The 27,935-nt window shown below is 44.6% G+C and overlaps 3 protein-coding genes across 3 annotated transcripts in view; 2 read left to right on the top strand and 1 right to left on the bottom strand.

Moving 5' to 3' along the window:
- LOC128459851 (nesprin-2-like) overlaps positions 1-6,772 on the bottom strand; it is a 63,739-nt gene extending 56,967 nt beyond the window's left edge. Inside the window, 13 exon segments of the mRNA XM_053444778.1 lie at positions 101-213; positions 336-500; positions 685-822; positions 920-1,033; positions 1,684-1,784; positions 1,993-2,192; positions 2,276-2,472; positions 2,586-2,678; positions 2,759-2,836; positions 2,955-3,050; positions 4,291-4,352; positions 6,100-6,210; positions 6,497-6,772. Coding sequence (XP_053300753.1) covers positions 101-213; positions 336-500; positions 685-822; positions 920-1,033; positions 1,684-1,784; positions 1,993-2,192; positions 2,276-2,472; positions 2,586-2,678; positions 2,759-2,836; positions 2,955-3,050; positions 4,291-4,352; positions 6,100-6,169 — 1,427 coding nt within the window. The 5' untranslated portion in view covers positions 6,170-6,210; positions 6,497-6,772.
- A 627-nt stretch (positions 6,773-7,399) lies between these two features.
- On the top strand, positions 7,400-9,020 carry atp5mj (ATP synthase membrane subunit j). The gene is made up of 4 exons (XM_053445255.1): positions 7,400-7,514; positions 8,290-8,413; positions 8,777-8,797; positions 8,911-9,020. The coding sequence occupies exons 2-4, from the start codon at positions 8,290-8,292 to the stop codon at positions 8,922-8,924; spliced, it is 159 nt and encodes a 52-aa protein (XP_053301230.1). The 5' UTR covers positions 7,400-7,514; the 3' UTR covers positions 8,925-9,020.
- Positions 9,021-10,225: 1,205 nt separating this feature from the next.
- Positions 10,226-27,175, top strand: gareml (GRB2 associated, regulator of MAPK1-like). Its single transcript, XM_053445496.1, has 7 exons — positions 10,226-10,535; positions 19,138-19,278; positions 22,575-22,705; positions 22,822-22,987; positions 23,210-24,060; positions 25,422-25,591; positions 25,683-27,175. Exons 1-7 carry the CDS (start codon positions 10,424-10,426, stop codon positions 26,278-26,280), a joined length of 2,169 nt encoding a protein of 722 aa, XP_053301471.1. The 5' UTR covers positions 10,226-10,423; the 3' UTR covers positions 26,281-27,175.
- Positions 27,176-27,935: the final 760 nt, after the last annotated feature.

The following is a 27,935-nucleotide window of genomic DNA, read 5'->3' on the forward strand; positions in this document are numbered from 1 at the left end:
ATCATTATCTCGTGGGATCATCGGTCTACAAGAAGCTGGTGCGGGTTATTTTTATCATCAGTGATTTTATGATTTATGACTTTGAACAACTGTAACGAACCGTCTTTTGATCTCATCAAACTTTTCCAGTGGCACCGCCAAGTTCCCTGAGGCGTCCACGTTCTGGTACTCGTCAAGAATGTTGACGTAGTGACTCAGCTCCTTAATTAACGTCTAATGAAAACGAGAAGCACGTAAATTAGATAATGAAAATGTGTGTCCGGTTATAGTAAGTCCCATAACCTGCAGTATATATGGTTTTATAGATTTTTTGAGAAAAGGAGAGAACAGATAACCTTCAGAACATCTTGTTGGGCTCTGGCTTCTTTAGCAGCGTTTGCGTGATCTTTCCCCCCCCCTCCCTCCACTGTTAGTGCAGCCTCCGCACGCTGCAGCCACACAACCACCGAGTCCAGAGGAGGAGGAAGACTCAGGTCCAGGTCGGCTTTACATCTCTGCAGCTGAGGAAGGACACACAGCCTGGGATGAGCACAGATTCTCATGATTGTATTAATGTCTAATAACCGCTCTGTGGGCATTTCTCAATCATTTGAAGTGAATAAACAACCAAAATATATTAAAAGTAAAACACAGGATGCAATAAGGCAACAGGAGTGGACCTCCTTATAGAGTGGACCTCCTCACCTCCTCCTCCAGACGGTCCCACGCGGCCCTGAGAGCTCGCAGATCTCCACTCAGCTCGGGGCAGCGGCTCATGGTGGCGAGGAGGGTCAGTACAGGTCTCCTCTGATCAGCGATGGAGACAGTGAGAGTCTGGAACACCTGGAGAACCAAACACAGCTCTGAAACTCCAGGACAATAGCAGATAAAAACCTGTTGAGTCTGCTGAGTGCTTTCCTCCCTCGGTACGGCCTCTTACTTGAAGTTTCTCTTTGTAGCCTGAGTTCTCCGTAGCCGTCCACGATTCCGACAGCTCCTGGAAGGTTTGCTGCAGCCAGAGAGTCACCTCTTGTGCTCGCTCACATGGAGACACCTACATCAGCCCAAATGAAACCGTCAACAGCTGCATTTTCACGCTATAACAGAACAGTGCTACATAATTATTCAGATGAAGACTTAATTGGTTAATTGAGGAAGGACCTGTTGGCTTGGTGTGTGGCTACCTGGCGTAACGGTGAGACAGCAGCCGCTGGAGTGAAGTGAGCAGGAAAGTTCAGAGGTGAGAAGCAGGAGGGCTGATCCAGAGGAAACAGCTACGCCACCAGAGGAGAGATTGAAATAAAGGTTGAAGGAAAAGGAAAAGCAGTTGACACCCTTCGGTTCCAGAGGGGAGAGGATTGTGTTTTCAAGAGCCGACAGGGAATAGAAGCAGAAAACACCCAATAGAAAAACAGTGATGCTCGACATGCAGTTTAATTTATCAGCCCAGATATTGTGTTCAGTAAAATTGCTTAACTTTCATCTAGAGAGTTGAAGATTTATCACCATGTCTTTGTGTAAATATGTGGAATGAATATATCCAACACACACACAAACAGAAAAGAGAGAAGGACATATGAGAATCAGGTGATTCATGTTGCAGGAGAACATGATTACTGACAGATTGTTTGAGGCCCCCGGTGGACAACAGAGAACATGACAGCAGAGCGTTTACAGTGTGAAACATCATCACGGATCTCTAACCTCCAGGTGGTCGTCACGTGCTGGCATGTGATTGGAGTACTGGAGAAACTGGGCCACGTACGTCATGATGGATTTCTCATCCGGGTTTTTGACGTTCACATCTGAGAGGAAAGAAAAAGACTCTCAGCACGGCACAAAGAGGCTCTCATTGCAATATCTGTTCATGGAACTACACAACTTCCTCATATATGTGTGTGTGTGAATCCAAAAGACTTAAATATAAAAGTGTTATGCTTAAAAGACCTTTAATATGTCTCTTGGTGTTAATTTTAAGAATGAGTTGTCTCTTATAACTGTGTTCAGCCTCACCCTGGAGCTCCAGCAGCCGGGGGATGTGGAGCTCCCTCTCAGCCACGTGAAACGCTTCCTCCAGGTTCTCCTCGTTGCTTCTGGACGGGACCAGTGAGAGATCCACCAGCTGAGGTCTGAGGGAACACAGGATGACCAGGAAGGCTTCTCCACTCCTCCAGCTCGCCTTGAAGTCCTTCACACTGACCGAGCTGCCGACCCTGGAGACAGAAGGGCAGGTAAAAGGTTCATTTTGATTTCCTGTTTGTGTTTTAAGCATCTTAGTAGGTGCTTTAAAACTCACCTTTGGCATTGGTCCCTCACCCACATGAGCAGGGCCTTCTTGGCGGAGACTCTGAAGCGTCGGTGGAGGGGCGAGGTCCGGCCTGCAGGGACCGGACTCGCTGGGACGGGGCTGCCGGACCAGGAGTCCAGGCTGCTCAGAGAGTCCATGGAGGAATGACGGGAGCTGAAGGAGAGGGCGCTGGCCAGCTCCTCGATCTAGAACAATATCACAATATCACAATATTAGAAATGTTTAAATATTTGTAAAGAAAGATCTAAAATGAAAGTAGCAGTGGTAGAGATATGGAGGCTTTACTACTGGTCCTCACATGACAGTGGAGGATGATGGTCCACACGAGTCCGAGGATGATGGAGGGGCGTCCATCTATGATGTCCGCGATGTGTATGTTCACTAATTTGATCTACACCAATGAATCACATGATATTTGATCAATAACACACACTTGACAGGTTCAGATTGTTTGAATGTGTGACAACTCACAGATTTTTTCTTGAGGAAATCCAGAGCTGTCTCAATGTTGGCCCTCTGCTGGAAAACCCCGTGGCCCCTCTGTCGTTTCTAGAGCGACAGACAACAACATCAGCTTAGTTGTGTTATAATAATGTGTGTTTGTGTTGTTTCTGGCTTTTCCCAATACTTTCTTCAAGTATGTCAGAAGCACAGTGGAGTAACTCACCAGTGACTGACCACTCATCACCTCCAACAGGTCCAGGAGCAGTGACCCATCTCTGAGGTCAGAGAACAGGTCCGACACAAAAGAGGGCGGACGTCTCTGTAACAACACCGATTTACTTTATAATTCAAATAAAGTATGAATAGTCCCTTTGAAACGCACTTGACTAAAACCTCAACACGGTAAGTCACAGAGTTTACAATCGAATGTAACGAGAGAAATCACAACCAAACACATTAACATGACAGACAGAGTTATTTAACTGATCCTGGGTCAATGTGTCATATCAGGTTGGATATTTGCTGCATCATCTTGTTTAAAATAGGAAGTTGTTCGTGGCTTCCTGGTAAAATGAGGACAAAAGGCCGGTGGGAAAATAGTTTCTCAATTGTTTACCTCTTAGTAAACCAAACTGTAAATCCTGCATTTAAACTGAATCTTTATTAGATTTGTTCAGTGTCTGGGTCAAAGCTTTGGGCAACAACAGTGACCTTTGACCTGTAGACGTTCAGATAATATCTTCTGTCTGGGGGTTGGGGGGGGGGGGGGGGGTGAAAGTGACCTCAGGCTGGTGTGACACTTGGAAAGTTGTGATTTTGGCGTTGGAGCGCAGTCAGATGGACATGAGGTTATGAAGAGGTGTCTGGCTTCAGATTACCAGCTGCCCCCGCTCCACTGAAACACTATTTATACTCCGGGCGAATGTCAGTTTCCAGTGAGACTCACTGCCTCACTGGAGCTCGCTGCCCGGACCGGTGAGTCGGCACGTTGCCCTCCACCGCCTGCGTCATATCAGTTTAAGCCAGACCACGGCAGGATGTCAGGAAACATATCTGTTTCATTTGTCAGCACTGTTATAGTCAATGTGAAATCTACTGCAAGGAGCGCTATAATATTAAACTATTTAAAAAAACTTAAAAAAAAAAAAAAAGTTTTGGAGTACCAACAGACTATATTCCAACATTCTGATAAGCATGTGGATTATTTAAAATAAAAAATGTATAAAATAAGGCATGTATCACCATTTATCTGCCACTTTAATATTTTGTTTACCCGCCATTATTTTTTTATTTCTCATGCATCTCATTGCAATATTTCAATAAACTCCAATTGTCTTATATAAATATTCTTAAATACATTTTATGAAACTTAATGTTAACTTTTGTGCAGGAGTATCTTAACAATATCAACCAGCTTTAAATTAACTTTCCCTAGTGTTCAAGGCAGCACCACTGACCCAGGAGCTGTTTTATCTTTACAAATATATATATATATATATTTAGTTATGTATGAGATCTGTCACTGAAATGCGGTATCACAAAGAAACATGCCATCATACCTTAGAGAGTTGAGCATTTATCCAGTTGGTGAAAGTTCTTCTCTGAATCTGTTCATGCTCCACTGTTTGGGAAACAGAGGAAGAAACTGTGATCTACACACATTCACACATTCAGAGCCAGATCTATTCATGTCATGTTTTCTATTTCTGGTATTATTAGAGAGGTGATGTAGTCGAGAGCAAACGTGTCCTTCAAAGAAAAACTTTGAATTAAAAAGCTGATTATTCCTGATGAAACGTGGAAGCTTGTGTTTATCAAAAGCTGCAACAATGACTTCATGAACAGCATCACTACCTCAGTTTATATCACAGTTCACTCACTCAATCATGTTGCTTAAGTAACATGCATGTAGTTTTTCAAACAATTTAACATATTTAAGCATAATGATGTATATATAACACACGTAATGCAGTAAATGCCCAAAGCACGTTTATGACACTATATCAACGTCTTTAGGATTTTAAAAAGCAGCCTCTTAAACCCACGTCTGAGCTGCATCATGTTCATGAGCTACTCACCGACGTCAGAGAACCTGACAACTTTCTGACTCGCCATTCTTACATCCAAGACTCAACTGACCCATGAACCATGACTGAGGAGAGAGAGAGTCCACTTAAACAACTTTAATCTCTCCCTCTCTCCCCCTGGAGGAGCCTGGAGTGAAACACTTCCTCTTTAAGATGAGGTAAGACGGAGAACTGGGGACGGGACGACTTCCAAGACACAGACAGACATAGATACACACACACACACACACTAACACACACACACACACACACACCCACCCACACACACACACACACACACACACACACACACACACACACAGCCATGATAAACTTCCAGACAGACACACACACTGGGAGAGGTTTTTGAACATACATGGACCTGGTGAGGTTTAAGAGATCTTAAGCTTCTATTGCCAAAACAAGGAGCTTATATATAACTATATATATAAAACTATATATATCCAAGTCTCCTGCCGATCGAACATTTCAATAATTAATAACAAGCTGCTCAGACAGTTTTATGAATCTGTCTATAATGAATAAAGGAGCTTGATGTTTTGTCCGAGACAAACACTCACTTTCAGATTGTTCAGCTTCAGTCAGTCATGTCTGTCTCTGACTCATCGACGCTGCTGTTTGTTCAAGTTCCTGCCGAGTCAGGAAACTCCTGTCTGCTCTAATCTCTGGACTCCACCCAGCTCACCTGACGTAGAATGTGGTGCAAAGAAAACTGAGATTCTTCACCATGACAATCAGTCTTTGCTCTCAGGGCCTATGGGACACACTGTTTTTCCTCGGGTCAAATTACAAGTATGATGCTGCTGCAGAAGTTTGTAAAGATATGAAAATGAAAATGTGTTTTGTATGATTTTCTTGATCTCCTTTTCATATCACTCTTAAGTTACTTATGAATCACTATTAAACCTTTATATTATGTTTTTGCAATATAAAAAATTCCATATTTTAGCTATTACTGATGCACAATGTATTCCATGCTTTTAAAAAGGGTGAGAGCAGATTGTTCTTCTTTGTGTGTCAAACTTTTTAAAATGTCTAAATACAAATTGGGCTACAAAATAAAACTAACAACTGACTGGACTCAAACTAGATAAATATCACCAAACAAAGTGTTTATGTAATTTTAGAGCGCTGAAAAATACAGACACATCAAATCTGCACAAGAAATGTGATCATAATTCAGTATTGGATGAGTTGATCGCTGATAGGCCATCGCTGTGCTTTCCCTTCTGCAGCAAATCACATGTCACAAATTCTGCAAAACTCCAGGAATAGACCGACCTTGGAGAAGCATGTGCACGTTGTCAATGTCCAGTGGAACGCCTCCATCAGGTCCTCCACCTGAAGCCATGTTGCCTCCGACCGCAGCACGAGATCAACCTCAGGAGGGTTCTGGAAACATGGATTAGGAAATCATCCAAAAACAGCAATTAAAAGAGTGTTAGAGTGTTAGGTGTCTCCACTGCCTGATTAGTCACCTTAAGAACGCACCCATCCACACCCCTAGGTTACCACACACTCACACTTACACACAGAGCTGCAAGTACACACATGCAGGTATTCAAAGAAGGAGCTCAAACACGAGGATTGATCGTTCTGCATGGAAAGAGCCTGGAGCTTTCTTTTTTCAGTTTAAGCAGATGTATAAAGAATAGACAGTCGGGTCAAACCAACATACCTGCAGCAGGGCTGGAGTCACAGCTGGCAGCTACTGAGGTGCATCTTAAAATGAAGAACCCAGTACAGTGTGACCTGCAGAGTAAATCTCCTCAGCTGTGTCCTTTCATATTGGCAGGACTCAGTGTTGATTCACTGTGCTGAATGCCTTCGAATACGACTTGGCCTGGAGGTGCGCACAAATGAAACAAAGTGCCTCTCGCCTATCAGAGTGTGAGGACAGAGAAGAGCGGGGAGTCCCGCCCATGCTCACTGTGCCGGGCCCAAATCCTGTGAGCTCTCCTGCAAACTTTGAATCAAAGGGGATACTTTGTTCTCTCCCGGGATTTTATAGTTAGCTGTTGTTAAGTTACAGGAACAAGGAAATTGAGAAAAGACCTTCACTTGCATTCATGTGACACTGTTTGAGTTATTCAGAGCTGACTCCAAAACCACTCTCCAGCAGTTAATGATTATTTAATTCAGGTTTTACTTTTCACAGTACCTTTCACATTGAGACCTATCATTATGTTAGGAGTATATAATTAAAAAACTTGTTTAAGACCATAGAATATGTCTTCATCTAACACAATTTATTTGATTCACTTGAAGAGTAATACGCTGCATAGATAGCTTGTTGAGTTTGTTACACTATGTCATTTTTATTCTTGTGACCAGTGCCAGGGTTTATTGTTAATATCTTGAGAGTGGAGCTCATTACATTATTTATATTTGTATTATTATTATAACTCATAAACTAAGATCTAACTACAATAAATTAAACTAATTAAATTGTGGATTAAAGTACATATCATCTATAGTGTTGAATAAATGTTAGGAATAAATCTGTATCTGCATTTATAATGGATTTGTAAACGTTCGCCTTAAGGCCATGCGGTGGCGCTGCAGCCCAAAACCCTTGAGTGACGCAGTGAACAAGCGGACCGTAGAAGAAGCACTTCCACCCACGACTTTGACGTGAAGCTTCCGGTAGCATCAGCGGCTCTTGACCTTCCTGCAGCAGCGAGACGAACTGAGAGGTAACAGCGGAAATCTAACTTAATTAACATGTTTAACTTTAAAAGAACAACACAGCTACAGGTGTATGCTAATGGAAGCTAACTGGAGTCAAGCTATGGTGACCTTGGTTGTGTTCGTGTGCTACATTTGCAGGGGCACTTAGCTAACTAGCTAGCTTCATGCTAAGGCTAGCTAGCGTTGTTCTCGCTAACACGCTAGTTGGGATCCATTCAAGTAGTTAACGTGAAATAAATATAAACAACGTGTCTTCTGGTCAATGTCCTCCTTCGTGTCACCAGCTTGCACACGCTCAATGCTAACTAGCTTAGACACGCTCTGTTAGCAGCAGTCTTAGCTGTAGCATTAGCCAACTAACTTATCTCCAGTAAAGATTAGTTATTGCCACGTAAATTTAAAATAAACTATCTCTTTATTCGCAGACAGTTAGAATCAGGAGAGAGGAAACTTTCCCCGGGAGTCAGATGTTTCCCTGCAGCCCAAAGTCATTAGCTTAGCCTGGCCCAGCTTGGGGTTAATGGAGCCTGAGTCCTGACAACATCGTCTGAAGGAACCGGTTTATACAGTTTTAGCCAAATATACTAAAAGCACAACTCCCAAAGTTTACTAGTTCTGTCAAGTTGGATTAAACCACGCGATCAGACAAGTGGTGGGACATTGAGTGAAGACACAAGGGTCCTTGGGGTGGGGGGTGTGATCATCTCATGTAACAGTCATGTCAATGCTAGAATAGACAGTGTTCTGTTTTAACAGTGGTTCTGTGCTTTCCTTCCACAGATGGCTGGACGTGTATTTGCATCTTGGTGGTCCAAGGTGGGCCCTTACTACACAAAGGCATTCCCAGAGATGTGGGTCGGCCTGGGCATCATGTCGTACCTGTACTACAAAGTCTCCTATGGGGGTGAGTGTAACACCAGAAGCACCAACACAAACTGAACGTGGACTTATGTAGTTGCAAAATATGAGATCTGCCTCCACATTTTGTACGGTCTTATTGATTGTACACTGTATTTGGCATAATTTAAGTGGTTTGAATGCATCGATCAGCAAGCAGGGTGCAGAGTGAGATGGATTCACTTGCATGAAAACATCCACACATGTAGCACAACACATGTAATTCTCCCTTGTGGCTCAAAATTACATCATTCTGCATCGTTAAGCACTTTATCAGATGCAAGGTATAGGCTGTGAAAATGTGTATGAATGACCTGACTCTGTGATTATGGGTCAATGTGACTAATATACTTTATATTTCTATTTTTAGGCAAGACGGCCGTGAAGGACAGTAAGTGGCTCAACCTTTTCAAACATTCTACATAATCGGTATTTGGCAGTAATTAGTCATATTTCATCAGTCTGTCTCATTGATCATGTTTTCTTCTTGTCCTCTTTTTCTAGAGCCCACCCACTGAGTTCTCCATCGTGCTGATGACCCCTCCTCCTGCTGTTAAATAAAGTCGCCTGTCCTGAATTTGTTAATATGGAAGAAATAAAGTTCTTATCCGACACCTTGGTCGTTTCATTGGCATTTTTATATTGCATAAAGTGATGCTACATGAGAGTAGATGCAATACAGTAGGAGTTCATATATCCCACAAACCCTTCTGTCATGTTTAATTTCCCTTATTTTTTTTTAATCTAATGAATCCAAGTTTATACTTTAACTAATTGAATGGACAGAATAAATACCAGCATTCTGTGTGTGGTGTTGATGCTAGAAATCAGTAGTTCAACCAAATATGTGTGACTGGGACGAACCCACTTGATCTTGAACTGATGACCTCCTCTTGTATATTTGAATTTGTTAGATTAAATAGGAGTTACATAATTCTTAAGAGCCGCTCACTCAACAGTTTTTGTTTACAGTTTGGTTCAGTGACCTGAGAGTGAGTGCTCCCTCAGGCCACACGTTTAACAAAAGGGGAATAAAGACAGTCTGCTCAGTTTTCCATCCATACATACCATCTCTGTAAATACTGGCCTCATGAAAAGTTGTTGCAGCTTGACTCCAGGTGAAATCCGGATCGAAAGTCCCTCCAGCTTATTCCGCCTACGCACCTGCTCAGTCTAACCTGTGCAGACAGAGTGGTGTAATAATTGATAGACAACCTGAACGTACAAGGCAGGTTCTAATGGAACAAATGTGAGTAAGAGGAGGCAGATTATTATGGAAAAACATGGAGGAGGTTTAGGTTTGTGGTGGATCTGCATGTCTCTGTCGTCAGTTTATATCTGTACAGAGCTCTATGAAATTGAACAGTTACTTCATAGACAGACTAATTGGGTTTTACATTCATGCTTTCAGATAAAACCACATGCAGGTTTAGGCAGCCTGACCTATGAACCCACAGCAGGACAGAGGAGGTAGAGAAACCCTGATCACAAAGTCCCTCTGCAGCTTCTCCCACCCACGCACCTGCCGAGTTTCACATGTTTAGATAATAATTAATGTGAAGCCCATTCAAAGCAGATTGTGATGGAGGCACGTGGAGAAGAGGTTTGTTTACGTCTGTGTCTGATCTTTAAACTATTTCGAGACGATAAAAAGTCAAACACAAACTTCTGTTGTGTGTATGTGAGAGAGAGGGAGAGAGAGAAAGAGAGAGAGAGAGCGATAGATAGGGAGTGAGAGATAGGGAGAGAGAGAGAGAGACAGAGGGCTCGCGCTCGCTCCCACGGCTCGTGCGCACGGACCGTGCCTGCGCTCCCTCTCCTACATTCAAACATGGCGAAACTCTTTGACGTTACACGCCCTCGCTCATCCTCATCATCCTCCTCCTCTTCTTTTTCTTCTTCCTCTTCACCTCCATCAACCTCTTCCTCTTCTTCTTCTTCTTCTTCATCCAAATCTTCTTCTTCTTCACCGTCTTCGTCACCGCCTCTATCTCCGGTACCGTGATGCCCCGGGAGGATGGAGAAGTTGTCGGCGAGCCTGTCGGAGATCACCTGGAGCCCGTTGGCGCTGCCGCTGGACGCGGTGGTCAGTAAATACCGGCTGCCCACCCTGGTCCGCCTGTCTCACGGTAAGACACCACGTCCCCCCCGGGGCTCCCACCGCCCGAACCCCCGCTAGACAAACTTCCAGAGCCGCGGTAGGTTCTCCGGACAAGTGTCAGCTCACGAGCCGCTCGGATCTCCGGAGGAGAGAGGGGCGACGAGAGAATGAGTAAAAATATGTAAAGTTAAATCGAGTAAAGTTGTTTTTTTACTTATTTAACAAAAGAACAAGTGTTGTTATTTATAAGAGAATCCGAGCTGCGGTTTAATTGAGTTAAGATCGACGGGGAACTTTCCTGCTTCCGGTCAAAGATTTCAAAACAAATCCCTAATTTGTCTTTTTACTTTACTTAACGAGAAAAAACTATTTAATTTACATTTTAAATAATAAAATAAATCCATATGATACAAGTTAAAAACAGTTTCGACTGAAGTCCAGACTCGCTGCTTTTCTCTCTCTTTATTATGGATTTAATCATAAAACATACCTACATAGATATGTTTGTTAGTTGATACTCTAATAGTTTGAAGGGGAGATTATATTTATTTACTTTCTGAAATAATGTATGATGGCTTTTCACAAACCAGATAGGCAACTTCATGAATAATAGATTACATCTACTGAGGCCAGTACAACAATAAATACTTATGTGATCCCAGTATATTACCCATATCATCAGGTTTATTAACATGTGAGGCTAGTGATGTCTTTTCTAAATTACTCTTATGAGATTAGAGAGGCTCATGAACAATAGTACTTGTTTAAACAAGAGTACTTGTTTATGAGCCTGTATTATATTTGATTAGTCGATCAGATAGAGCTATGGGTGGGTGAGGACTTTTCACATATTACATGGAGCAGATTAAATCAAAGATGTGAATCTGTGTCAATCTCGTGCTTTGCTATTGTAGCATCACTTTTGATAGACACGTGAATTAGTATAGCTTCACAGTTTATATATTAGTTAAACAAGGTTTTTACTCATTTCTGTTTTATAATACAATTTACAAAAATAATAAATAACCACTATTGTTACTTGCAAGTATTGCAGTTATATTTGGAAGAAGTCTGCACGTTTGACTGTCTCTCAGCTCCCTGGGCAACGCTGATGCTTTTATTTTGAAACCAATCTGGCCTTATTTCCTTTAATGTTTCGGTTCAATCTGTGCGCCTTGACGCAGCTGCAGCATCCATCATCGGACACTCATCCACCGAGTTTGCTAAGAGTCATTATTCACTCTTTGTGTTCACGTCTCGTTTCACTTGCGTCATGTTTTCACGTCAACATGAATTTGTCCTGAGGAAGATTCGATGTCTTCACTTTGGGAACAACGTGTGATGGGTGTCATGGCCAAAGTTGTTCCCAGTCCAGCGAGGCCCGGAAAGACACAGAGTGTCTGTTGTGCTGCTGAAGTGCTGCTCACTTCCTTTCATATGTAAATGTGTAATCTGTCGGTGAATGTGCTGAATACCAACGAGGAAGGAAAAACCACCGACTTCACTTGGGAGGACAGACGCGCGCACCCGAGCCATGGCGTGGTCCCCCCCAATAAAATTACGCACCTTACCTCTGCTAGTGAGGGAAATAGAAGGAGAGAGAGAGAGAGAGGGAGAGAGAGAGAGAGAGAGAGAGAGAGAGAGAGAGAGAGAGAGAGAGAGAGAGAGTGATAGGTGTTTATTAACTGCACTGTGGTCACCCCACAGATGACTGATGTTTGCACAGTCAGCCAAACCACATTGAGATGGTGGTTAGTTATTGTGAGTGCATGTCAGCATCAGTTTGTGTGTGTGCGTGTGTGTGTGTGTGTGTGTGTGTGCTTTCCACATGACAATGTTTCCTTGTATAGTTTGCTGACATTCTCAACAAGGTCATTTATTTATGTTCTTGTTTATAATTCCAAAAAAACAAGTCAGCAAAATAAATCCAAAGGACAAAAAAAAAACACCTACCTGATCATTAATAACTTCACACAAACAATCGCCTGAACAAAATTGTTTTAATGACAGAAAATGTAAACTCTAAGTGTAAATAGAAAGCTGTCAGGTAGAGATCAAAGACATCTCATCCCCTTTGGAGAAAAATAAGCAGCAGTTAATTGTTCTGAATGTGTAAGAATATAACGTAAGATACGTCGTGTGGATAAAGTGTCATAGGGCCGGTTCCTTAGACTTTGGTTCCCAGGTGCTGCAGCTGAAGGAGAACAACTGCACGTTCTGAACCTCGCTCCCACAATATTTGAAGGTCCTGTGACATGGTGATGTTTTGCAGAGCTGGTAAAAGTCAGACAATTTCTAACCAGCTTGCATCGTGTTATGTCGAGGTAGCTACCGCTGCTACCGACATCAACAGTCAATATTTGGGGGCGTGGCTTGTTGGAAAGCCTGGTGTCAGCCTGTGATGTCAGCTGCCCTGGATGCCTTTCTCTTTGGTGAGTGTGTTCTGCCTTTAGTGTGTACTCTTTAGTGCGTGTTCTCATAGGTGTGTTCTCTCTTTGTTTTTTGTTTTTCCTCTAGTTGATAGGTGAATGTTCGATGTAGTCTACGGCAAACCGAGAGAGCACTTACTATCACTTACTATCCCTACCCTGGAATACAAGGATATTCAACCTGATATTTAAACGCCAAGCCAATAATAGAAGTATTGGAAAACAATATCAGAAACAAGAATATGGACATCGACAGCATTTTATCCATTGTGACGTCCTATTTCGAAGGCATGACATCAGAACAATGGAATCTTTCGAAAGCAGGTAAACCTGATGTGGCCACAATAACCCTACTGGGAGAGAAACTGCTGGAAATTGTCTATTTGGAGACACAATCCACCCTAAAGGGTCATGTGAGCACCGATGGGCCTGTGTCTAAGAACAGTGTGATTTGCTCTTTTGGCAACACACTTCCACAGATTTTTGCTCAGGCTCTTGATGTTCCAGATGAGGTCAAGCTGGTCAGCTCAGAGAAGTTGAAGAGGTTGATCGCTAAAGAGATTGCAGAGTGTGTCAACTCTGTCCTCTCCATGAGCGTGGACAGTGGGAAGGAAACCATTCCTCGTATAACACCTCCCAAAAGACTGCAATGTCTGATTCAACAGGCCGGCAAAATGATCCAAGGACTCACGAGGAACCTCACACGTATCTGTGCACCTTGTGAGAGCAGGAAGAAGGTCGGTCAGTCATCATCCTCATCTTCAAAGACAATTTCAGAAGACAGAGAAAGTCTTTTGTCTGAAACATCCAAAACTGTCCAGGAGATCATCAAGGATGAGGTCTCTCAGTTTACCGAATCTTCTCCACTGGAATCTGGCTCCACTCTGGAGATGAAGAAGGTTGTAGATGACGTTGCTGAGGTGATAGTGGATGAAATCATGATGCAAAACCAAGATGATCTAGAAGCAGCCCAAAGCTCACCCTCGCTGAAGAAAGTGTTTGGAAGGATTAAGACATGCGCTGCAAAACAGTTTGCCCAAGCGTCCATTGGTCATCTTGTGGAGAGACTGAATGTCAAGTACTTTGACAGCCCTGACAACCCAGCCTTTGACCAGGTTTTAAGTAGGCAGTCCATGGAGTCTGTCATGAATGATCTGGACGCTCTGCTTCCAACAGTAGTTGGTGAGATAGAGCAGGGGCAGAATGTGTCTCAATGGATTGATGTTATCCTCAGTGGTGAAACCCTTGTGTTAACCAATGAGCTGAAAAATATCCTCAGCAATCACATTGAAAGGATGAGACCCAAGACCACCTCAGGACCAAAGCGCTTAAGCATAATGGTTTTACCGCCACATGCTATCATATCAGCTGACCTCCTTTCCATGGTGTGGTGTTTCCTTGGAGTAATGAGATGGTGGCTTCACACAGAGTCAGAACCTCTCACTTCCAGGGTGATAGCACATACTTTGGAAAAAGCTGTGTCAGAGGGCTCGATCGATGAGGCCAGTCTGCCTTCGGATGATACACAAGGGTCTGGCTCAGAAAGCGAGGTGACCCCTTCTGAATTCACTGAAGAACACAGTGAAGAGCAAGAGTCAACAGAGGACGGAAGAAAAGTACCCATCAGGATAATTGTTATGAAGCTGGTTTCGAGGATCTTTAAAAAAGCAAAGGTGTTGGACACGCTCAGATCACCAAACACCATCATCGAGCGTCTGTTCGAAAAAATATGGGTCGAAATCCAGGATGAAGATTTTGAGATCACCCCAAAAATGATGCAACGCCTGGACAAAGTCATTTTCCAAAAAATCAGCAAAAAGTGGCACAGTGCTTCAAGTGTGCTTTTGGAATTGGAAATGGAAGACCCAGCACTGGAAGAACATATTGTTTCTTCCTTCAAACATCAGCTTATGTCACCAAGTTCCTGTGGATTTTTCTCCTGTTTTGGCTTCTCCAAATTCTTTTCATTAAAAACTTATTTCTTTTAACAACAGTGTTGTTTGTTTCTCTTGTGTTTGGGCTTTTAAGACAGATTGCTCCTCTCTACGCCTCTGTGTAAGTCTCCTGTTGTTCAGGTTGTCTCCTACTTTGCCTCCCACTTAAGGCCGAATTATAGTACTGCGACTGCAACCGCGGATGGCCACGCAGTTGTGTTTGTGTGTGTGTGTGTGTGTGTGTGTGTGTGTTTTCCACATGACAATGTTTCCTTGTATAGTTTGCTGACATTCTCAACAAGGTCATTTATTAATGTTCTAGTTTATAATTCCAAAAAAACAAGTCAGCAAAATAAATCCAAAGGACAAAAAAAAAACACCTACCTGATCATTAATAACTTCACACAAACAATCGCCTGAACAAAACTGTTTTAATGACAGAAAATATAAACTCAAAGTGTAAATAGAAAGCTGTCAGGTAGAGATCAAAGACATCTAATCCGCTTTGGAGAAAAATAAGCAGCAGTTAATTGTTCTGAATGTGTGAGAATATAACGTAAGATACGTTGTGAGGATAAAGTGTCATAGGGCCGGTTCCATAGACTTTGGTTCCCAGGTGCTGCAGCTGAAGGAGAACAACTGCACGTTCTGAACCTCGCTCCCACAATATTTGAAGGTCCTGTGACATGGTGATGTTTTGCAGAGCTATCAAAAGTCAGATAATTTCTAACCAGCTTGCATCGTGTTATGTCGAGGTAGCTACCGCTGCTACTGACATCAACAGTCAATATTTGGGGGCGTGGCTTGTTGGAAAACTGGTGTCAGCCTTTGATGTCAGCTGCCCTGGATGTCATTCTCTTTGGTGAGTGTGTTCTGCCTTTAGTGTGTACTCTTTAGTGCATGTTCTCTTAGGTGTGTTCTCTCTCTGGATTGTTTTCTTCCTCTAGTTGATAGGTGAATGTTCGATGTAGTCTACGGCAAACCGAGATAGCACTTCCTATATCCAGGAATACAAGGAAATTCAACCTGATATTTAAACGCCAAGCCAATAAAAGAAGTATTGGAAAACAATATCAGAAACAAGAATATGGACATCGACAGCATTTTACCCATTGTGACGTCCTATTTCGAAGGCATGACATCAGATCAATGGAATCTTTCGAAAGCAGGCAAACCTGATGTGGCCACAATAACCCTACTGGGAGAGAAACTGCTGGAAATTGTCTATTTACAGACACAATCAACCCTAAAGGGTCATGTGAGCACCGATGGGCCTGTGTCTCAGAACAGTGTGATTTGCTCTTTTGGCAACACACTTCCACAGATTTTTGCTCAGGCTCTTGATGTTCCAGATGAGGTCAAGCTGGTCAGCTCAGAGAAGGTGACAAGGTTGATCGCTAAAGAGATTGCAGAGTGTGTCAACTCTGTCCTCTCCATGAGGGTGGACAGTGGGAAGGAAACCATTCCTCGTATCACACCTCCCAAAAGACTACAATGTCTGATTCAACAGGCCGGCCATATGATCAAAGGACTCATGAGGAACCTCACACGTATCTGTGCACCTTGTGAGAGCAGAAAGAAGGTCGGTCAGTCATCATCCTCATCCAAGACAATCTCACAAGACAGAGAAAGTCTTTTGTCTGAAACATCCAAAACTGTCCAGGAGATCATCAAGGATGAGGTCTCTCAGTTCACCAAATCTTCTTCTGATGAAATTTCCGACTCTGTTTATGAGCAGTTGGAATCTGGCTCCAGTCTGGAGATGAAGAATGTTGCAGATGACGATGCTGAGGTGATTGTGGATGAAATCATGATGCAAAACCAAGATGATCTAGAAGCAGCCCAAAGCTCACCCTCTCTGAAGAAAGTGTTTGGAAGGATTAAGACATGCGCTGCAAAACAGTTTGCCAAAGCGTCCATTGGTCGTCTTGTGGAGAGACTGAATGTCAAGTACTTTGACAGCCCTGACAACCCAGCCTTTGACCAGGTTTTAAGTAGGCAGTCAATGGAGTCTGTCATGAATGATCTTGACGCTCTGCTTCCAACAGTAGTTGGTGAGATAGAGCAGGGGCAGAATGTGACTCAATGGATTGATGTTATCCTCAGTGGTGAAACCGTCGAGTTAACCAATGAGCTGAAAAATATCCTCAGCAATCACATTGAAAGGATGAGACCCAAGACCACCTCAGGACCAAAGCGCTTAAGCATAATGGTTTTACCGCCACATGCTATCATATCAGCTGACCTCCTTGCCATGGTGTGGTGTTTCCTTGGAGTAATGAGGTGGTGGCTTCACACAGAGTCAGAACCTCTCACTTCCAGGGTGATAACACACACTTTGGAGAAAGCTGTGTCAGAGGGCTCGATCGATGAGGCCAGTCTGCCTTCGGATGAAAGTCAAGGGTCGGGCTCAGAAAGCGAGGTGACCCCTTCTGAATTCACTGAAGAACACAGTGAAGAGCAAGAGTCAACAGAGGACGGAAGAAAAGTACCCATCAGGATAATTGTTATGAAGCTGGTTTCGAGGATCTTTAAAAAAGCAAAGGTGTTGGACACGCTCAGATCACCAAACACCATCATCGAGCGTCTGTTCGAAAAAATATGGGTCGAAATCCAGGATGAAGATTTTGAGATCACCCCAAAAATGATGCAACGCCTGGACAAAGTCATTTTCCAAAAAATCAGCAAAAGGTGGCAGAGTGTTGTCAGTGTGCTTTTGGAATTGGAAATGGAAGACCCAGCACTGGAAGAACATATTGTTTCTTCCTTCAAACATCAGCTTATGTCACCAAGTTCCTGTGGATTTTTCTCCTGTTTTGGCTTCTCCAAATTCTTTTCATTAAAAACTTATTTCTTTTAACAACAGTGTTGTTTGTTTCTCTTGTGTTTGGGCTTTTAAGACAGATTGCTCCTCTCTACGCCTCTGTGTAAGTCTCCTGTTGTTCAGGTTGTCTCCTACTTTGCCTCCCACTTAGTTAACACAATACAGAATCTCCCAACTGAGAGTGTGTTTATGTGCATGTGTGAGAGTGAGAGAGGGAAACAGGGGGGGGGGGGGGATTAGAGAGAGTGTATAGAGGGAATGGGGGAAAAGGAGGGTTGTTCTTGAACAGCGAGGTGTAGCTAGATGTGAGTTGTAAACTGGCAGGTGACTAGCTTGTTGGTATAACCTTGCAGCTTCACTCCAAACAACTGAAGCAAGCACATGTGTGTGTGTGTGTGTGTGTGTGTGTGTGTGTGTGTGTGTATGGGGTTTTGCCTAAAACAGCTTGAGGATCAGAGGCTGTGGGATGTGGATCTTTGACCCACATCACAAAATAGTTCCAGTTAGGGTTGTATATATAAAAACTAAGAAAAGCAGCATATTCTCATTCTATAGAACCTCAAAGCAGATATTTAAACGATTTATTGATTATCAGTTAAGTCGTGTCGATAGTCAACCCTCGGAGCTATCATCTAAAATGTTGATCAGACAGACGTTCATCAGAGAGAGGAGATTGGATGTTTGCATTGAGATCCATGGGTTTTTGTTTAAAAGACGTTTGTTCTGTGGCTGCACCACCACCACGAATAGAAGGGAAATACAGCAACTGGGATTTGAGTGAACTGGACCATTAACATACAGCAGGAAACCTTTTTGAGTTTAGTCTGAAGTGATATTAGTAATATTAATAACCTCCTCTGATGATGATAATATGAAATGTCCCTCGTCTTCTGGCCTGTGTTTCTGATCAGACATCCACCGACATGTCTGTTAGACTCCAACGCTTTACTCTCCCTCAGTAACAAGAACAAAAAAGATCCATGTAATCTCTGTGTGTGTGTGTGTCTGTGAGTGTGTGAGAGAGAAAGTGTGTGTGTGTGTTGTGTGATTGAATTGTACCACTTTGCTATCAGCAGAAATCAATGCTCTTGTGCTACATGATGGCTCTAGTGAAAGCTGTAGCGATGAGTGTGTGTGTGTATCTCTTTACGCATGTGTGTGTCTCTCTGTGAGGTAGTGTGTGTATGTCTGTGTGTGTGTGTATGGGGGCGGTGAAATAGTAGGTTGTCAGTTGCAGGGTCCTGATGAGTAGGTTAGGGGCGGTGAACCGTCACTGATGGTGGTAATTATCGACACTGAATCCTGAACTTGTGTGTGTTTGTATTTGTGTGGAGGTGTTTTTGTGTTTTCCATCGCTGAGCCACTTGCTGTGACCTTAGAAATTAAAACCTGAGGCCAGAAGACTGTTTTCTTTATCCGTGTGTGTGTGTGTGTGTCTTCCAGGTGAATGTGTGGAGGGTCTGTCGGAGGAGGATGTGGTGCTGTTACACTCCTGTCGTCAGTGGACCACAGTGACGGCCCACAGCTTAGAGGAGGGACACTACGTCATTGGACCCAAGATAGACATCCCTCTGCAATACCAGGGTGAGCGAACACACACAAGCACACACACACACACACACACACACACACACACACAAACACACACACAGAGAAACAAATTCCTTAATAGTCAATAGTCCCTAAATTTCTGTTTCCTCTGGGGGTAAAAATAAAAACACATTTTTGTCACAGGGTCATTTTCTACTTGTTCTATATTTGGTGTGGAATTCATGTCTATTTGAGATTAGACCAACAACTCAGTAGCATTCGATTTATACACTGAAATAATCTGTTGTGGTGGTAGCTCTTTCAAATTTAATGAAATTTAGCAGTTGTGTAGTAAAACTTGTGTTTATTTGGTTGTTGAGTTCAAGATAAATCCAAATAGTCACCTCTTCCGTATAAAAGAAGGAGAGTTGACAGGGAACCAGGTCCCAAACAGACTCAGACATGTGATGCTGTGGCTCATCGTTCTACCCTCTGAGCCGTTCTGTAGAGATAATGTGAAGTTACAATTAAAGTTCAACAGTTTGATCCCATTTCCAATTAGTCCTTTAAGAATTAGAAATTGTACATTTACATTTTTTTTTTTAAGATTCAGGAATAGAGCTGAAATTATGTGCGATTCATCAATTAATTAAATAAACGTAAAAATGTTTACCCTAATGTAAACGAGGGTTACAGTCTATATCCACACGCTCAACCAGCTACTGTACATGTGACCTTCCCTCGCTCTCCTGTTCATTCACATCCTGCTGAATGAGTCTCGTCTGCACATGACCTCACCGGAGCTCATCCCCACAATCCCATTGTTCCGACTCTCCGTCCAGTCACATCATTTGCTGTCTGTGTAACTGGATCTTAATGCCTCCTCTCTCGTTGCTTCCTCCGCTGATGGAGCGCTGCTGCTACCTCACGCTGCCGCCGCCTCTCAGGCTCCTTTTCGGAAGAATGGAAGAACGTTGGGGCGGGGGGCGGGGGGGGGGGAGAGGGTGGAGGCGTGTTGAGATCATTGTCAGTTTGGACATTTTAGCATCAGAAGCATGTGACTCTCAGTATTACCATTATTAGCAAAGGAAAGTAAACGAAAAGAGAACTCAGAATGAAGTTGTAACAAACAATCAATAACAAATATGAATATGTGAGAGATTTGTCAAATTAAAAGGTCCTGATATAATAATTCTTATCAAGTTATTCACATCAAGGCCTAATTTCAATACTATTAATGGACAGTATTTATTCTTATCGACATTAAATGTATTTATACTCACCAGTTTCCTCTGTAGAGTATTTGCATAGTCAATGAAAGACAAAAGATGAGACCCCGCTCACACACTTTGTATTACTAGGATCAATTAGTCTATAGAATCATATTTGAAGCCCAATATTTACAACTTCCATGAGAAAAGACAGTGTTTGTTTAATGTGCCTAACTATGGGTCAGGATTTTAACCTTAGGACAGGTTCAGTTTGTCAAATTCAAACTCGCAAAAGCAGAACAGCAGATCCATAATTCAATTGGATTCAATATCTTCATTGTAGATATACGATGCTGCTCCCTTCTCTCACTCAACTGGTTTTCCATTTTTCCATTAAGCTGAGGTATTTCTGTCTAGTCGGTGAATAATGTTCATGGCACAGACTTTGTTAGACGGGTCCAACGGTGGAAAAGTATAATATATATTGTACAACAGTCATTAGTGCTGCCGGTGAGTTATGCAACGTTTTAATAATGCATTTCAGCAGACAGCAAGAGGCCAGCAGATTTAAATGTGTGCATACTTTTAGAATGAGCGTTATGTCTCTCTGACTACAACACTCGGGTTGCTGTTGAATCAGAGGCATCACCAGTGATGAGCTAATGTCTGTGATGACTTCATACAGGAAGTCTAAATAAGCTTAGGAGGAGAGCAATATAGGTGTCCCCCCAGGGATGGATAACAGGAAGCTCCCTCCTCCTCCTCCTTACGCTCAATCTGTCCGTCTCTCTGTGTCCTCCTCTGTCAGTCAGTGGGAGGCGAGAGCAAGTGAAGCGAGTGAGGACTGAAAAGCTGAATGATCCCTTCTCATGGAGAGGGTTCAGGGCAGCGGGGGGTGCAAAACACTTAGTTCTCACAGGGTGATACAGTGACAGGTCAGTAATAGTTGGGAGTCTCATCCGTTTCAAAGCTGGAGATGTGGTTTTTGTCACTTTTTAATAAAGGGAAGGCGAGTTGTGTTGAGAAGAAGCACTTGCTGTTTGGTGAAAGCTCCTTATCCTGGGGGCTCTGTTTGAATTGGAAGGCGGGGGGTGGAGGATAGAGAGAGAGAGAGAGAGAGAGAGAGGGAGCAGGAGGGAGGTGCTGGCGAGGAGGATGGAGGAGGTTTGGTATTCTGCTCTGCCTCCCAGACAAAAAAACTTTCTCATGTGTCGTCGACTGTGTGAGAAACAGGAGAGGGGGGGGGGGAAAGAAAAAAGCGTATATATACTTCGAGGGGTTATCACAGTTCAATGCACAAATAATGTGAGGGCCGTTAAAATGCTCTTTTAATACAGATGTCTGGGAGCCCCGCTGTGCATTCCTCAAGTGGCTCCTCACAACTCGACACACAAAAACATTTACAGTTTAAAGACACACAAGCACACAGCTACTGGACGGCAGAGTGAAGTGAAGGAGAGGGAGAGATTTACAGATGGAGGGCGGGGGGGCGGGGCGGGGCGCGGGGGGGGGGGTGAGCAAGGGGGGACGAACTGGTGAAAGAGAGAGAGAGAGAGTTGTGTGTCTGTGTGTGTGTGTGTGTGTGAGTGTGTGTGTGTGTGAGTGTGTGTATGTGAGTGTCTCCATGGTGATGTGCCTCTGCTCTGCGTGAGAATGGGGGTCCTTTTATTGGTTGCCATGACAACCCCCGTCGGCTGTTGATTTGCCCGGAAGCTGGTGCCAGGTCAAAGGTCGCGGAGGTGTCTTTGTGTTCTTCTCGTCCAAATAGTGTCTTTGCGGGGCGGGTGTGTGTCTGTGTGTGTGTCTGTGTGTGTCTGTGTGTGTGTCTCTGTGTGTGTGTGTGTGTTTGTTTGTGTGTGTGTGTGTGTGTGTGTGTGTGAAGTGAGACAGAAAGTCAAACAGAGAGAACACCACAACGTTCTACTTTTTCTTTCTCATTCATTTCCTCCTCTTCTTCTCTGCACTTCATTTTTCCCCCTCTTCATCTTCTCATCTTCCCCCCCCCCCCCCCCCCCCCCCGTTTTCTTCATCATCCTCTCTCCTCCGCACCCCCTTCTTCCTTCCTCTCCTTCGCTTTCTTCCGACCTTTCCTTCCCCTCTTCCTCCTTAACCCTCATCTTGTCTCCTCTGTCCCTTCAGGTAAGTTCAAGTTGTTGGATGAAGACCGGGACGTCAGGGACCCGGTCCAGTATTTTTCCAGCGTGGAGGAAGTTGCCGGCGTCTTCCCCGACCGGGTCTTTGTCATGGAGACGATCACCTTCAGTGTCAAGGTCCGAATTAAGTTGCATCTTCACATATCATGTTTGACTCCAGGTTGACCTCACAGTGTTTGAGTCTGAACACTCAACCTGGTGGCGACGCGTCATCACATCCACTTGTGCTGCAGGTGGTCTCGGGGGAGTTCAGCGAGGACAGTGAGCCCTACAGCTTCACTCTGCAGGCTGGAGATGAGCTGTCACTCATGGGGAAGGCCGAGCTCCTCTGTGCCACACCCTCAAAGGAGAAGACGGGACTGAGCGCGCTCCTGAGACGCCTGGGAAAGACCCCTAGGAGTAAGTAAGGCCGGGACAGTATGTAAAGATGGAGGACATGATGTCTTGATCGCCCCCTGATGACTAGCTGGGAAAATATGGAGGTCGCTGAGCCTTTCTCTATTTCCCTTGATTATGTCTTCACTATTTCCAACTTCTTCATCTCCACCAACTTCAGAAACTTTGTTCTTCTATATCCTTTGTCTCTTTTGACCCTTTGTCGTTCTACCTCTCTCTCTGCAGGTAAAACTCCCTGCCTGGTCTGTATGAACCATCGCACCAATCAGAGCGTCAGCCTGCCCTTCGGCTGCCGTGGACGCTTCTGCACGCGCTCCCCTCTGGAGCAGGGCATGCTGGGAGGGGAGCACACGGTACGCAGCATCATCGAGAGGGTTCGACTCCCCGTCAACGTGTCGGTGCCTTCGCGACCGCCACGGAACCCGTACGACCGGCACGCGGTGCGAGAGGGCCACCGCTACAAGCTGCTCAACATCGTCAGCAAGACCGTGGTGCTCTGCATGGTGCTGCGCCGACAGGAAGTGTCCCCCTCCCATTTCCTGCTGCTGCGCTGCATGCCCAGGTTCAACGTGGCCGAGGCCTCTGTCCACACGGCGGCGCTGGAGAGTCTTCTGCTGCGACACGCGTTCGACCCCGACGCCTACTCGCGTGCGGTGAGGGAAACTCGGCCCGAGCTGGAGTGTATGACGGAGGAGTGTGTGTCCCCGCGCCGCTCACGCATGTGCGTGTCGGGTCAGGACTCGATGGCGCCGGCCCTGCAGCGCCTTTCAATGTGCGGGTATGGGGGCGGGGTTTCGGACAGCCTATCACAGCGCTGCAGGGACTCGTTTGGAGAGAGAATGGTGGAGGGACCAGGTGAGGAGAGGGAGTATGTGACTCCTGAGTGGACTGAAGCCGAAATGAGGACCAGTGAGGAGATCCCTTACGAGGAACTCTGGACCAATCAGAGCGCAGAGGGCTTGGGGAAGGAGCCAACCCTCATCTCCTTCCATTCGACTTCCTCATTGGACGGCTCTCTTGGTACCGTGGTGACCAGGGTGTCCACGCCGCCGCCTGTACCTCCAAAATCGGATGCTGTGAGTTTCAGTCGTCAGGTCCCGTCTTTCAGTTTGTCCTTCTGTCTGTGTCTTCTGTCTGTGTCTTCTGTCTGTGTCTTCTGTCTGTGTCTTCTGTCTGTGTCTTCTGTCTGTGTCTTCTGTCTGTGTCTTCTGTCTGTGTCTTCTGTCTGTGTCTTCTGTCTGTGTCTTCTGTCTGTGTCTTCTCTTAATCGGTCCACAGCAGCATCCGGCTGTTAAAAGTCAGGAAGCCTGGTTTGAATTATTCATACGTTACAGCTTTTAAACCTCATTTAACACAGACACGCACAGACACACAAACACAGATACACACAGACACAAACAAACACACACACACACACACACATACACACAGACACACACACTTATATGCAATATGTCTTCCTGGAAGGACGGCCATTCACTCAGAGCCCATTCACTCACAGCACATGAACACATACATCATCACTGAGGATACAGCTAAATACATGTTAGCTGTATTAAGGGAAACAATACTTTAATTACAAAGTTGTTTTACTCTTGTGTAACAGTTTAATACTGATGGAGCCTTTGGTCTTAAAAATAACCAGATTCTTATTGGTTTTATGATAAAAGATGGAGACAGAACAAGGTCTCATATCTGCTGATAACATCAATCTCAATACTTCTGCTCTTGTTGTAAAAGTGCTGATCCAGGAGCTTTGTTTATAATTACTCCCGTTCCACCCAGAAATCACTTGTCTTGTGGATACCTGATCATATTTCAAACTACCTGGATCTAAAATTTGAGCACATGATAATTCTAACAAAGATATAATAATTATTTTACGTAACATTTCTTATTTATTGACCTCATCTTCCTCGTGTTTAACTGAAGACTCTTAATGTTCATCTGCATGTGATGTGTTTAAAACAAGGTTCTTCCTGCTGCTGCTGTTCCCCCGGTGTGTTTTGTGCTCGTGCTCATGTGTCAGTGTGTTTTGTCATCTGTGTGTGTAAGTGGGACTTATCGCACTTGTTTTGTTTAATTAACTTTTCTCTTGTGAAGTGATGGCAGCAGAGCAGAGGGGGGAGTGTTGGTGTTGGTGTCTGCTGTGCAGCTGGATTATACCCTGTCACACACAGAGTTCCTCGTGATATTTAGCCTGCCAAGAGAGACACTCAGTGTGTGTGTGAGTGTGTGTGTGTGTGTGTGTGTGTGTGTGTGTAGACCTAGCTACTGTGTGTGAGAGTGTTTGTTTGAGGTGCAAAGGTCAATAAGTTTGATATTTACAGAGTGGAGCATTGAGACAAGCCAGCTTTCACACCCTCAAGTTTTAGGAGCTACACTTTTTGAGGTTGTTGTGTCTCTCATTTTTCTGCCTGTGTGTGTTTGCATTTAGGTGAGAGAGGAGTGCCGCTACTTGATCGCCCCTCCGGTCCCCCCGCGCTGCTCTAAAGGGGGCTCCATCTCCAGCCCGGTGCCCAGCCCCCCCGTCCCACCTCGATTCCCCAAGAACTCCACCTCCCCGAGACCCAACCTCTCTTTCTACTCCTCTGGACTCCACGGCAGGTACAATGTGAAGCTCTCGTAGAATCAGTGTATTATAATTACATTGATACATTCATCACATCTAATATAACTTTCTCCGGCTCTGCTCCAGCTGCTCTCCCTCTCCAGACGCCTCCTTATACTGTTACCCGTGCTCCTGGACCGATTGTCCCGCCCCCAGCCCCGCCAGCCCTGAGCCCGCCGCCACCATCTCTGCAGACAACACAGCCAATCCTCAGCCAGCACAGGCCACCTGGGCGGAGCCGTGGGCGGATTCCTTCACCTCCTCCGGGCCCCGCCTCAGGCCGCCACCTCCACAGAGTCGATTCGCTCCCTTTGGGGCGTTGAACCCCTTCAACCGCCAGTCCCCGTGCCCCTCGCCTGAGCCTGCTCCCAATCCCACAACAGAGGCCTCCAGAGGTGCAGAGGGTGGTGGGACATCCGTAGTGGTCATTGAGGGGCTGAACCTGTCCCCTGACACCTGGCGGCCTCCTGCTGACCTCTCTGCCCTGTCATTGGAGGAGGTGTCGGCGTGTCTGCGGTTCATCGGCCTATCAGAGGCAGCGGTGGCCATTTTCCAGAGGGAGCGAATAGACGGCAGCCTCCTGGTGCAGCTGACTGAGGACATCCTGTCACATGACTTCCACCTGAGCCGACTCCATGTCACCAAGATCACACAGTTCATACAGGGCTGGAGGCCCAAGATTTAACACACAAACACACACACACACACTGACCTGATAATGTGCCTGTTGGCTGCTGAGCCGCCCTGAATGTGCCTTCCACTGTGACCAGCTGGCTGCTGAGCCCAATGACTGAAGCTGAGACTGAAGAAAACCACGCCACCCTGTGGTCAAACTGAGACACTTGACTGGCTCTCATGCTGAGAGTCGCTGACAGACTGGACTGCATATTTCCAGTCTGAATCACAGACTGGGAAACTATAGTTTACTAACAAATGACTACCACAGAGAGATGCGTGATGAAAATGCCTCGATTCCAGTTCTTATGTGGAGCAAACAGTCCACCACAGAATTCATGTTCATGCTCTGAGTCATAAGAAAGATTTAAAATTAAGCTTTTAGCACAACTTATATTTGTCTAGCCTTCATGCAGTGACATTTGAGAAAGGATCGACAGTTATTAGCTGTTGTCTGACCTCGATATCCTGCCCAAAACTATTTGAATTCATATAAATGAGAAAAATGTCTCTTTACTTGACAAACAAAATGGTCCAGTTTCTTCCAGATCAGGGGACAGACGTGTTCTTCCAGGTGGAGGCCTGCTCTATGAATTCTACATATGCAGTTTGTCCAGATGAATGAGAGGTATACGTGTGAACTATACCTCTGCAGTGGTACTGATGATAAGGATGCTTTACAACCAGGGACTGTAGCCTCAGCTGTTATTAAGAGATGGTCTGAGTTAGACAGATAACTGTGAAAAAGCTGTTTTATGTTGTAAATGTTTTTATTAGTTCTTGTGATTCTCTTATCGCCACCACACATGCTGCTGTTCTGATCCTCTTTAAATTCCACGTTCCCCGAAATTCCCATTGGCTGCTCACTGAGGCCAACTTTCACACAACTGACCCCGCCCTCCCACACACACACACACACACACACACACACACACACACACACACACCCCGACACACACACACACTTTACCTCCCCCTCGGTCTATACCACCCAACATTGATGTTCCCGCCAAGATCATGCAACTGCAAGGCCACTGTAAGAAGAGCAATGAAGAAATAAATGAGAATATAAAATAAATAGAAACTTAATGACCTCTGAAAATCAAGTTGTCTTCTCTTTTCTTTTTGCCCTGGTGGTTGTTTGGAGTCGGAGTCTTGATCTAGTGAATTTATATTTCATTTCATGGGAGTGTAGGATTCTCTTCAGCCTCTGTTTAGTAAGAAATAAGACTAGAAACCGTAGTTATGAGTTTGTCAGTAGAGTTCCACGCTCACCTAGAGCTCACAGAAGATTACAGATTATTATTGTGCCACACGCTGAACATACCCAGAGGGTCCACAAGCTGGAGCACTCGTCCCATCTTCCTGGCTTCATCGGCCCTGAGGTTCCTGCCTGTCAGCGTCAAGTAAAAAACACTCTCTCTCTCTCTCTCTCTCTCTCTCTCTCTCTCTCTCTCTCTCTCTCTCTCTCTCACTCACTCCAGGCAGCAGGCCCAGCAGGATCTCTGGTTTCCCCAGGATCGTGTAATATGGGGATTTGGTAGTGGAGGGTTATTGTAAACTCACAATAAACCTTCAGACGGATATAATTTAACACATATAGAACTTTTGTGTTGAGCTTTGTCAAGAATGAAGTCATCATTCTCACGTTAGTTCAACTTTATT

This window comes from Pleuronectes platessa, chromosome 17 (assembly GCF_947347685.1).
Source record: "Pleuronectes platessa chromosome 17, fPlePla1.1, whole genome shotgun sequence".
Taxonomy (NCBI): domain Eukaryota; kingdom Metazoa; phylum Chordata; class Actinopteri; order Pleuronectiformes; family Pleuronectidae; genus Pleuronectes; species Pleuronectes platessa.

Coding starts and splice junctions, on each gene's coding strand:
- gareml (XM_053445496.1), top strand. CDS start 10,424: ATGGAGAAGTTGTCGGCGAGCCTGTCGGAGATCACCTGGAGCCCGTTG. Junction 22,988..23,209: donor CCTGGGAAAGACCCCTAGGA/GTAAGTAAGGCC, acceptor CTCTCTCTGCAG/GTAAAACTCCCTGCCTGGTC. Junction 24,061..25,421: donor TACCTCCAAAATCGGATGCT/GTGAGTTTCAGT, acceptor GTTTGCATTTAG/GTGAGAGAGGAGTGCCGCTA.
- atp5mj (XM_053445255.1), top strand. CDS start 8,290: ATGGCTGGACGTGTATTTGCATCTTGGTGGTCCAAGGTGGGCCCTTAC. Junction 8,414..8,776: donor CTACAAAGTCTCCTATGGGG/GTGAGTGTAACA, acceptor TTCTATTTTTAG/GCAAGACGGCCGTGAAGGAC.